The sequence below is a fragment of the Sphaeramia orbicularis genome, chromosome 22 (genome assembly GCF_902148855.1).
Source record: "Sphaeramia orbicularis chromosome 22, fSphaOr1.1, whole genome shotgun sequence".
NCBI classification, from domain to species: domain Eukaryota; kingdom Metazoa; phylum Chordata; class Actinopteri; order Kurtiformes; family Apogonidae; genus Sphaeramia; species Sphaeramia orbicularis.
Window position 1 is genome coordinate 11,754,499 of NC_043978.1, and position 12,577 is coordinate 11,767,075.

General features: G+C 37.5%; 1 gene segment (V, D, J or C); it reads right to left on the minus strand.

Moving 5' to 3' along the window:
- Positions 1 to 10,108: 10,108 nt before the first annotated feature.
- LOC115413701 (T cell receptor beta variable 7-2-like) lies at positions 10,109 to 11,527 on the minus strand. The segment is given in 3 exon segments: positions 10,109 to 10,230; positions 11,103 to 11,315; positions 11,436 to 11,527. Coding segments are annotated over 3 exon segments (360 nt in total).
- Positions 11,528 to 12,577: the final 1,050 nt, after the last annotated feature.

The window sequence follows — 12,577 nt, forward strand, 5'->3', positions numbered from 1 at the left end:
TGATCATTGTGTTCTTTTCAGATCAGACTGTTGGTGTTGCAGTTGTGGTTGTGTATTTATTGTGATAAACTGTGTCGTTGGTTGTTGGATGTAAATGTTGGGTGGGTGGTGTCTTCATGCATCATCCTCCTGCTGCTCAGTACAGATGTACTTCCACCTTATGAAAGAAAATGGAAAAACAAGAGACAAATAATCTTTCATTACTGTTATGTTTTATTTGTGTAGTGTTCTGTTGTATAGTTTGTTCTGCAAATTTGAATTTTTATACACCTTAATGGTTGAAGTGAGTGTATTTTCCTTTACATCTGTGTATATTGTACTTGTGTTAACTTTGCTGTTGTCACAGATAACTAGCGAGACATCAATCTTTATTTTTTCTTAGCAATTGTATCAAAGTAAGATATTTCAGACCAGATGCACTGATGCTTTACACTGATACAAACCCTCATTTTGCGCAAAAAAGAGATGCAGCAGAAAGTTCCCTCTGGAAAGGTGTAGATGGAGTTATTTTTGTGTTCAATTACATTTGTCCCTTGCCTGGCCAGACATCCGTCTTTCTCAATGAGAAATCCGTCTGGAATCATGGAGCTTGAATCCACATATGAAGGCGGGACTAACAAGCGCCAAGTAAACCAATCACAGATCAGAGAGATGTGATTACTGTCACTTGTTTCAGAGAAACTTGAGAATACAGGGTGTAATCTGTAATTCAATCCTTATTTTTGAATCAAGTAAACAACTGACCACGATGGTAAAGAGATTTGCGGACTTGGAACTGACCCCCAGACTTGTGATTGGTCAGTATAGAATCGATCATGCATATTTCACAGCGACTGGTCCGATTCCAGACTGTTTTCTCAGTTTTGAATAATCTGACAAAACTGGATGGCTGAGCAGGTTAATATGTACCTGTAAGAATTCTGGATCATAATGGACTGTAGTTTAGTGTTGATATTAAAAGGTGGATTAAATCAGGTAGAACATCAGTGAAGGACTAGGGGTGAAATACATGGACCAACACCGGTAAATATAGTAAAATAACATTCAACACCTGAATTTAATGCACCATCAAAGCTGAAATATCCAAATCCTTTCTTATCAACCATCATGTAACATGTACTTTAATTGTTTAAATGATTTTCCACACACATTTATGGAAAATTATAGCAATTATTTTCTCAACTTTCCCTGATTATGGATCACAAATGTGATACAAACCTCACATAAAGGTCTAGTCTTTAAAGGTGCCCTACCACACATATTTCATTACTTTTGTGGTCATGTCTGAAGTTCCCCCATAGACTCACATGGTAACATTTTTTGTGGAAAAAAATTCCTTGGTTACCAATTTTCCATCTATTCTAACGTGCTATAGAAAGTCTGCTGGAAGACTCAGCTCGATTTGCGCCAGTATTCAACATGCTCATCTTCTTGACTGTGATTGGCTAAACAGCTAGCTAATGAGAGTCTGGCTTTTCAGCATCCTTTACCGTGTGCAACAAGTAGAGGAACTGGTGTAAACCAAAGTGAAACTTAACATGCTTTGAGCGCCCGACTCCCGGCTTCTATGCCTCTGTTGTACGGCGGACCTTACATGGAATTTACACAACTTCTAACCTGTATCCAGTGGACCCCCTCCACTGCTAAATGGGCCTCCCGGGAATGCTGGGCCGCAAGAATTTGTCTTTTTTGCCACCCCCCCGCCCCCTTTACGGCGGCCCGGCTTGCTGTATATGAACACTGTCACTGAGCTCGATGAATTCTGTGGTCTCACTCGGGCAAATTCATGAATAGTAATGAGCTCAGGCATTAACACGTCACACTGACCAGCTTTAATAATTGACCTGATTTCTCTGCTTTTTTCTTTCCAGTGTCAGTAGCAGAAGGAGGAGGTAGAGGTTCATTTTCAAATTCACTACATAACACAAACACCTATGGACTGAACATATTTAGAAAAATACAAGTGAAAACAGTTTTGTGTGGCAGGGCACCTTTAATCTGATAGGGGTTAGTACAGGTGCAGGGTATGAGCTGTAATAGAAAGATGAAAAAGAAATGAAACAGGAGGTTTTTGTACAGAGACACAGCAGTTCACATCACTGTGTTGACTGGCAGCACAGAAGTAAACTGCACTGCTGTTCAGGCTGAGTTTTTCAGTGGTTAATGTGCAGGTTTCACCTTTACTTGCACCTCCACCTATCTGCTCAGTCACTCCAGGTTCAGGGTTTGGATAGCCTGCAAGCATATATCCCAGGAGCTTCATCTCATTGTTTGATCGTCTGTACCAGAGGATTACATTGTAGCTGTCGCTTTGATGTGAACAGGTGATTTCAGCTTTTTCTCCTTGTTTCTTGTAAATATGAGGTGGATTCTGATGGACTGAAGAACCTGGAAAAAAGACATGGGAACAGTTTATTACAGCATCTTATTCTACATCAGCTACACTTTTAAGAATGAAATGATATCAACAGCACCTTAATGGTTTGAAAAATAACTAAATCTTTACCTGAAACCAGCATCACTTTCAGCATTAAACAGAAGAATATGATCATTGTGTTCTTTTCAGATCAGACTGTTGGTGTTGTAGTTGTGGTTGTGAGTTTATTGTGATAAACTGTGTTGTTGGTGTTTGGATGTAAATGTTGGGTGGGTGATGTCTTCATGCATCATCCTCCTGCTGCTCAGTACAGATATACTGCCACCTTATGAAAGAAAATGGAAAAACAATGAGTCTAATAATCTTCCATTACTTTTTTTTTTTTGTATAACGTTTTGTTGTGTAATTTGTCCTGCAAATTTGAATTTTTATTCACCTAAATGTCTGAAGTGAGTGTATTTTCCTTTTCAACTGTGTATATTGTACTTATGTTAACGTTGTCACAGATAACTAGCAATACATTAATTTAAATTTTTTTTTTGCAATTGTATCAAGATAAAATATTACAGATCAGATGCACAGGTGCTTTTCACTGGTACAAATTCTCATTTGGCACAAAAAAAGTGATTTGCTAAAGCGATGCAGCACAAAGTTCCCTCTGGAAAGGTGTTGATCAAGTTATTTTTGTTTTCAATTACATTTATACCTGTAAGAATTGCCAGTCATAATGGACTGTAGTAGGGCTGTTCGATTATAGAAAAAAAAAAAAAATCACGATTATTTTAGCAATAATTGAAATCACGATTATTAAAAACGATCATTTGTTAACCTTAAAGTTGTTTATTTTTTTCTTGCAAAACAATGTAAAATATACTCTTTAAACATAAATAAAGCTTTTAAACACTAAAACAAAGTATGTTCACTTTTGTACAAAACAAAAAAATCTTTGAATGCAAATAAGTGTACTGTAAATTCAAGTATGTTTCCTTTTGTATGTTTCCTTTGTATGTTTCCTTTTGTAAACAAATAGTGCACTGTAATTAACCTGCTATAGATTTTCCATAGAACTGTAGCAATAAAAAAAAAGAAAATAAATAAAAAAAAAAAAAAACTCACGTAAAGTGCAAATTATAAATTCAAGTATGTTCAATGTAGTATGAAACATAGTAAATTCAGTGGTGTGCCGTGAGGTTTCAGTTAAGGCCTTCTGTATACATCAGCCATCTATAGAATACGCACGTTAGGGTTATACGGGTTAGGTTAGGTTAATACGGGAGTTGTAGCGTAAAGAGATACGGAGACTGAAGACTGCATTGCGGACGATGTTGTAGACAGAGTTGTTTTTATGTGTTTTAGTTTTTCATAAGATTATGATAAAGGTCGCAGTGGTTCAACTTTAGATGGTTTAAAGGTTTGTTGTGTTAGCGGTCGGTGCGGACACAACTACGAAACACTTTTTGCACGTGATGTGTTTTTGCTCTTCGTCTTCTTCATCAAACCCAAAGTGATTCCATACAATTAAATTTGACTTGCCTTTTTTGTTTACCAAGCACTTCTGCTGTGATTCTCCTGGCATTTTTCAAGACCGCTAGGTACAACTTTCCTCTTGGGGTGGACCTGCCGGCTAGCTGGCAGCTGTAGCTTAGGGGGGGGGGGGGCAGAGCAGCTCATGGTAGCTTGCGTGCGCGTGAATTCAAATAACTCAAAATTAATAGTCGTTTTTTCTCGATTACATAATTTTATAATCGTTGCGTGTAATAATCGAAATCGTAATTGAATTTCGATTAATTGCACAGCCCTAGACTGTAGTATAGTGTTGATATTAAAAGGTGGATTAAATCAGGTAGAACATCACTGAAGGACTCGGAGTGAAATACATGGACCAACACTTCCAAATATAAAACCAACACCAGTGTAACAGGCTAAAGTATACCCTCAGGCAGGAATATACCTGGAGTTAAAGCAGCCTCGGCCAGAATATACCCCATGATATCAGTAGTGTTGAGTGATTTACACAAGAATTATTTAATTTTTCACCATATTAGGGTTCAGCTTTGTCAGGTAAGTGAAGTGAGACAACTAACTGACTTCAATCTTAAAACTCTAAATTGCTTTTATTACTTCAACCAGAAAAGCGCTAGTCAGTAAAAAAAAATCTTATTAGACTTTCACAAAGATCAAAGGTTATGACCACACTTCTCAGTAGTGTTTACATATTAAAATAAAAGCACATTAAAAACAAAACATTAGAATGTAATTGGAACATAATGGTCAGTTATTTTGACTGTTCATAATGTAATAAATGTTATAACATCCTGAAACTTCAGGTTCTAAGACTAGCAAGTCCTCCCTACAGTAAAAATATTCAGGCACATTTATGGGAAATTATAGCTATTATTAGCCCAACTTTCCCTGATCATGGATCACAGATGTGATGTAAACTTCACATAAGGATCCAGTCTTTAATCTGTGATGGGGTTAGTACAGGTGCAGGGTATGAGTTGTAATAGAAAGATGAAAAAGAAATGAAACAGGAGGTTTTTGTACAGAGACACAGCAGTTCACATCACTGTGTTGACTGGCAGCACAGAAGTAAACTGCACTGCTGTTCAGGCTGAGTTCTTCAGTGGTTAATGTGCAGGTTTCACCTTTATTTGCACCTCCACTTATCTGCTCAGTCACTCCATGTTCATAATTTGGATTGACTAACATATATCCCAGGAGCTTCATCTCATTGTTCTTTGATCGCCTGTACCAGAGGATCTGGTCATAGCTGTCGCTTTGATGTGAACAGGTGATTTCAGCTTTTTCTCCTTGTTTCTTGTAAATATGAGGTGGATTCTGTTGGACTGAAGAACCTGGAAAAAAGACATGAGAACAGTTTATTACTGCATCTTATTCTACATCAGCTACACTTTCAAGAATGAAACTATATCAACAGCACCTTAATGGTTTGAAAAATAACTTTGAATCTTTACCTGAAACCAGCATCACTTTCCACATTAAACAGAAGAATATGATCATTGTGTTCTTTTCAGATCAGACTGTTGGTGTTGTAGTTGTGGTTGTGTGTTTATTATGAGTAACTGTCTCGTTGGTTGTTGGATGTAAATGTTGGGTGGGTGGTGTCTTCATGCATCATCCTCCTGCTGCTCAGTACAGATATACTGCCACCTGATGAAAGAAAATGGAAAAACAAGAGACAAATAATCTTCTATTACTGTTATGTTTTATTTGTATAGTGTTCTTTTGTGTAGTTTGTTCTGCAAATTTGAATTTTTATACACCTTAATGGCTGAAATGAGTGTATTTTCCTTTACATCTGTGTATATTGTTCTGATGCTAACGTTGTTGTTGTCACAGATAACTAGCGACACAATAGCCTTTATTTTTTCTTAGCAATTGTGTCAAAATAAGACACTTCAGACCAGATGTACAGATGCTTTGCACTGGTACAAACCCTCATTTGGCACAAAAAAAGAGATACAGCAGAAAGTTCCCTCTGGAAAGGTGTAGATGGAATTATTTTTGATTTTAATTACATTTATACCTGTAAGAATTTCTGATCATAATGGATTGTAGTATCGTGTTGATATTAAAAGGTAAATTAAATCAGGTAGAACATCACTGAAGGACTAGGAGTGAAATACATGGACCAACACTAGTAAATATAGTAAAATAACATCCAACACCTGAATTTAATGCACCATCAAAGCTGAAATATCCAAATCCTTTCTAATCAACCATCATGTCACATGTACTTTAATTGTTTAAATAATTTTCCACACACATTTATGGGAAATAATAGCAATTATTAACCCAACTTTCCCTGATTAAGGATCACAGATGTGATGCAAACCTCACATAAAGGTCTAGTCTTGAAAGGCGCCCTACTACACGTATTTTCATTACTTTTGTGGTCATGTCTGACGTTCTACCATGGACTCACATGGTAACATTTTTTGAGGAAAAATGCCTTTGTTACCAATTTTCCATCTATTCTAACGTGCTATTGAAAGTCTGCTGGAAGACTCAGCTCGATTTGTGCCAGTTCTCATGAAAATTCAACACGCTAATCGTCTCGACTCTGACTAGCTAAACAGCTAGCCAATGAGAGCCTGGCTTTTCAGCATCCTTTACTGTGTGCAAAGAGTAGAGGAACTGGCGTAAACCAAAAGTGAAACTTAACATGCTTTGAACGTCTGACTCCCGGCTTCTATGCCTCTGTTGTACGGTGGACCTTACATGGAATTTACACAACTTCTAACCTGAATCCACTGGACCCCCTCCACTGCTCTATGGGCCTCCCGGGAATGCTCGGCCCCATGAATTTGTCTTTTTTGCCCCCCCCCCCCCCCCCCCCCCCTTTACAGAGGCCCAGCCTGCTGTATATGAAAACTGTCACTGAGTTAGATGAATTCTGTGGGCGTGGTCTCACCCGGGCAAAAAAATGAATAGTAATGAGCTCAGGCATTAACACGTCACACTGACCAGCTTTAATAATTGACCTGATTTCTCTGCTTTTTCTTTCTAGTGTCAATAGCAGACGGAGGAGGTAGAGGTTCATTTTCAAATTCACTACATAACACAAACACCTATGGACTGAACATATTTAGAAAAATACAAGTGAAAACAGTTTTGTGTGGCAGGGCACCTTTAATCTGATGGGGTTAGTACAGGTGCAGGATATGAGCTGTAATAGAAAGATGAAAAAGAAATGAAACAGGAGGTTTTTGTACAGAGACACAGCAGTTCACATCACTGTGTTGACTGGCAGCACAGAAGTAAACTGCACTGCTGTTCAGGCTGAGTTCTTCAGTGGTTAATGTGCAGTTTTCTCCTTTATTTGCACCTCCACCTATCTGCTCAGTCACTCCAGGTTCATGGTTTGGATTGCCATAGTACATATATCCCAGGAGCTTCAGTTCATTGTTTTTTGATCGTCTGTACCAGAGGATTTGGTTGTAGCTGTCGCTTTGATGTGAACAGGTGATTTCAGCTTTTTCTCCTTGTTTCTTGAAAACATGAGGTGGATTCTGATGGACTGAAGAACCTGGAAAAAAGACATGAGAACAGTTTATTACTGCATCTTATTCTACATCAGCTACACTTTTATGAACGAAATTATATCAACAGCACTTTAATGGTTTGAACAATAACTAAATCTTTACCTGAAACCAGCATCACTTTCCACATTAAACAGAAGAATATGATCATTGTGTTCTTTTCAGATCAGACTGTTGGTGTTGAAGTTGTGGTTGTGTGTTTATTGTGATAAACTGTGTCGTTGGTTGTTGGATGTAAATGTTGGGTGGGTGGTGTCTTCATGCGTCATCCTCCTGTTGCTCAGTACAGATATACTGCCACCTTATGAAAGAAAATGGAAAAACAAGAGTCTGATAATCTTCCAGTACTTTCTTTTTTTTTAATTTGTGTAGTGTTCTGTTGTGTAGTTTATTTTGCAGATTTGAATTTTTATACACCTTAATGGCTGAAGTAAGGGTATTTTCCTTTACATCTGTGTATATTGTACTTACGTTCACGTTGTGACAGATAACTAGTCACACATTAACCTTAATCTTTTTTTTTTTTTTGCATTTGTCTCATGACAAGATATTTCAGACCATATGTACAGATGCTTTTCACTGGTACAAACCCTCATTTGGCACAAAAAAGAGATTTGCTAAAGAGATGCAACAGAAAGTTCCCTCTGGAAAGGTGTAGATGGAGTTATGTTTAATTACATTTGTACCTGCAAGAATTTCCGATTATAATGGATTTTAGTATAGAGTTGATTTTAAAGCAACACCACAGAACTTTTACTCGCGGCATCCCCCTAAAGTCAAAAAACAGTATTGTGTGTAACAACTGTTGTAAAATCTCCATCTTAGTAATACTCACACATTTGTTGACAACCCGCTGATGCCGGTAAATTTCCTGAGGCAAGACAGGAGACATACTGGTAGAAATTTGCTAGGGTTTGCCACAGTGAGACATGATTAAAATCACCCAATATAATGTTGGGAGCCTCTGGTGAGATCGTCTGCGATCTCTGTAAAACATGAAATACAGAGTGGGAGGCGAAATCGGCATTTTCCTTCATCAATAAAAACTTAAAACATGTTAATACCTCTAAGTCTCCCAGCTGTTTTAAGCTCATTTACCTTTTCCTTACCTCCTGAAACTTTGATAACTTTAATTTGAGGATGGTAGGTTGTTTGTTTTTTTCCGGCCCTGGAGGGAACTCCTGGGGTAGGTACAATGGGGGCAACGACACCCACATATTTTCAATGTCTGTTGTGCAGATTTGTTCTCAGATAAAAACAGAGCTGCAGTATCGTTCATTAATATACAGACAGACCCCACCTCCCTGTGTTTTACCCAATACTTCAGTATTGCTGTTCAGTCAGAAGGGGGTCCCAAAGCTGTTAATGGCGAGAGCGGAGTTGTGGTCCTATTCTGTGAGTCATGTCGGTGAAAGCCATGACAAAAAGTCCTTAAAGTCTTTTTTGGAAGTGAACGTTCCCCTGGAGCTCGTCTCCTTTCTTCCTTAAAAATGAATATAAACAATCAAAACTTCAGGACGCCAAACACCTTAATGCTCTACTGCGTGCGCATGTGCCCCTCAAGTATGTGACGTATCAGTGATGTTTTCCATAAAGCAGTCAAATTTTGTAGTTCCTTTTTTGCAGAGGTACCGTTGGACCTGAACCCTGAAGTTACATAGTGTCAGTGCAGGGAACACAGATGCTCTGGAGTGATGACAAAAGTGTACTTGAACCTTTTGTGAGTTGTTGTACCACAAAAATGACCTGGAAAATAGAGTTTGAAGGCTGACAAAGTCCATTGTGTTGGTTTGAAAGGTGGATTAAATCAGGCAGAACATCAGTGAAGGACTAGGAGTGAAATACATGGAGCAACACAAGTAAATATAGTAAAATAACATCCAACACCTGAATTTAATGCACCATCAAAGCTGAAATATAAAAATGCTTTCTTATCAGCCTTGAAATAGCACTGACTTTAACCCTTTAAATGATTTTCCACACACATTTATGGGAAATTATAGCAATTATTAGCCCAATTTTCCCTGACTATGGATCACAGATGTGATGCAAACCTCACATAAGGATCCAGTCTTTGATCTGTGATGGGGTTAGTACAGGTGCAGGGTATGAGCTGTAATAGAAAGATGAAAAAGAAATGAAACAGGAGGTTTTTGTACAGAGACACAGCAGTTCACATCACTGTGTTGACTGGCAGCACAGAAGTAAACTGCACTGCTGTTCAGGCTGAGTTCTTCAGTGGTTAATGTGCAGGTTTCACCTTTACTTGCACCTCCACTTATCTGCACATTCACTCCAGGTTCAGGGTTTGGATTTTTAAAGTCTATATATCCCAGGAGCTTCATCTCATTGTTCTTTGATCGTCTGTACCAGAGGATCCGGGTATAGACATCGCTTTGATGTGAACAGGTGATTTCAGCTTTTTCTCCTTGTTTCTTGTAAATATGAGGTGGATTCTGATGGACTGAAGAACCTGGAAAAAAGACATGACAACAGTTTATTACTGCATCTTATTCTACATCAGCTACACTTTCAAGAATGAAACTATATCAACAGCACCTTAATGGTTTGAAAAATAACCAAATCTTTACCTGAAACCAGCATCACTTTCAACATTAAACAGAAGAATATGATCATTGTGTTCTTTTCAGATCAGACTGTTGGTGTTGTAGTTGTGGTTGTGTGTTTATTGTGATAAACTGTGTCGTTGGTTGTTGGATGTAAATGTTGGGTGGGTGGTGTCTTCATGCATCATCCTCCTGCTGCTCAGTACAGATATACTGCCACCTTATGAAAGAAAATGGAAAAACAAGAGACAAATAATCTTCCATTACTGTTATGTTTTATTTGTGTAGTGTTCTGTTGTGTAGTTTGTCCTTCAAATTTGAATTTTTATACACCTTAATGGCTGAAATGAGTGCATTTTCCTTTTCATATGTGTATATTGTACTTATGTTAACATTGTCACAAATAACTAGTGACACACTAATGATGAGATATTTCAGACCAGATGCACAGATGCTTTGCACTGGTACAAACCCTCATTTGGTATATAAAAAAAGAGATTTGCTGAAGAGATGCAGCAGAAAGTTCCCTCTGGAAAGGTGTAGATAAAGTTGTTTTTGTATTTAATTACATTTATACCTGCAAGAATTTGTCAATCATAGCTGATTGTAGTATAGTTTTGATATTAAAAGGTGGATTAAATCAGGTAGAACATCACTGAAGGAATAGGAGTGAAATATATGGAGCAACACTAGTAAATATAGTAAAACAACATCCAACAACTGAGTTTAATGCACCATCAAAGCTAAAATATCCAAATCCTTTCCTGTCAGCCTTCAAGTAACATTAACTTTACCCTTTAAATGATTTCCCACACACATTAATGGGAAATTATAGCAATTATTAACCCAACTTTCCCTGATTATGGATCACAGATGTGATGCAAACCTCACATAAGGATCCAGTCTTTAATCTGTGATGGGGTTAGTACAGGTGCAGGGTATGAGCTGTAATAGAAAGATGAAAAAGAAATGAAACAGGAGGTTTTTGTACAGAGACACAGCAGTTCACATCACTGTGTTGACTGGCAGCACAGAAGTAAACTGCACTGCTGTTCAGGCTGAGTTCTTCAGTGGTTAATGTGCAGGTTTCACCTTTATTTGCACTTCCAATCATCTTCACAGTCACTCCAGGTTCAGGGTTTTGACTGTCCATAAACATATATCCCAGAAGCTTCAGCTCATTGTTGTTTGATCGTCTGTACCAGAGGATCACATTGTAGCTGTCGATTTGATGTGAACAGGTGATTTCAGCTTTTTCTCCTTGTTTCTTGTAAATATGAGGTGGATTCTGTTGGACTGAAGAACCTGGAAAAAAGACATGACAACAGTTTATTAATGCATCTTATTCTACATCAACTACACTTTTAAGAATGAAATTATATCAACAGCACCTTAATAGTTTGAAAAATAACTTTGAATCTTTACCTGAAACCAGCATCACTTTCCACATTAAACAGAAGAATATGATCATTGTGTTCTTTTCAGATCAGACTGTTGGTGTTGTAGTTGTGGTTGTGTGTTTATTGTGATAAACTGTCTCGTTGGTTGTTGGATGTAAATGTTGGGTGGGTGGTGTCTTCATGCATCATCCTCCTGCTGCTCAGTACAGATATACTGCCACCTTATGAAAGAAAATGGAAAAACAAGAGACAAATAATCTTCCATTACTGTTATGTTTTATTTGTGTAGTGTTCTGTTGTGTAATTTGTTCTGCAAATTTGAATTTTTTATCCACCTTAATGTCTGAAGTGAGTGTATTTCCCTTTACATCTGTGTGTATTGTACTTATGTAAATGTTGTCACTGATAACTAGCAAGACATTAATTTGTATTTTTTCTTTGCAATTGTATCAAGATAAGATATTTCAGATCAGATGTACAGATGCTTTGCACTGATACAAACCCTCATTTGGCACAAAAAAAAAGATTTGTAAAAGAGATGCAGCAGAAAGTTCCCTCTGGAAAGGTGTAGATCAAGTTATTTTTGTTTTAATTACATTATTACTAGGGATGTAAATTATTGATTAATTCATTAGTCATTCATTGGTTGATGTTGTCGAACGATTAATAATTAATTGATAAGTGGTGATTTTCCAAAGAACCTGAATTTCTTTTTCAATAGGGTCTAAAAGAATAAAAGCTAAATGTTGTTTCTATACTTCATGAAAAAATCATGTCATATTTTTTCATGGTTGATTTATTGAACCATTGGATCCAGTACAGACAATGACATTTATGGAGTAGATCTAAAAAAATTCTGCAGAGAAATTCAATAAAATAAATGGCTCTAAAGAGGGGCAGTTTAGAAGAAATGGGCATTTCCAGATTGCGTCGTTGCAGCGCGGATGAGCTGGCAGCCTTCGAACAAATGTGGTCAGGTTTACAACTCCCACCAATATTCAACGTCAGCGATGAAGCCTAGTTTATGCAGTGGCGCCCCCTACTGTCAACACCACACATACCACCATGGAAAAGGGCATTTAACTGACAATTAGTGTAATTTAATCGAGCAAATTCTTTTCGATTATTAATTGATAGTCGATTAATTGTTTACATCCTTAATATGTA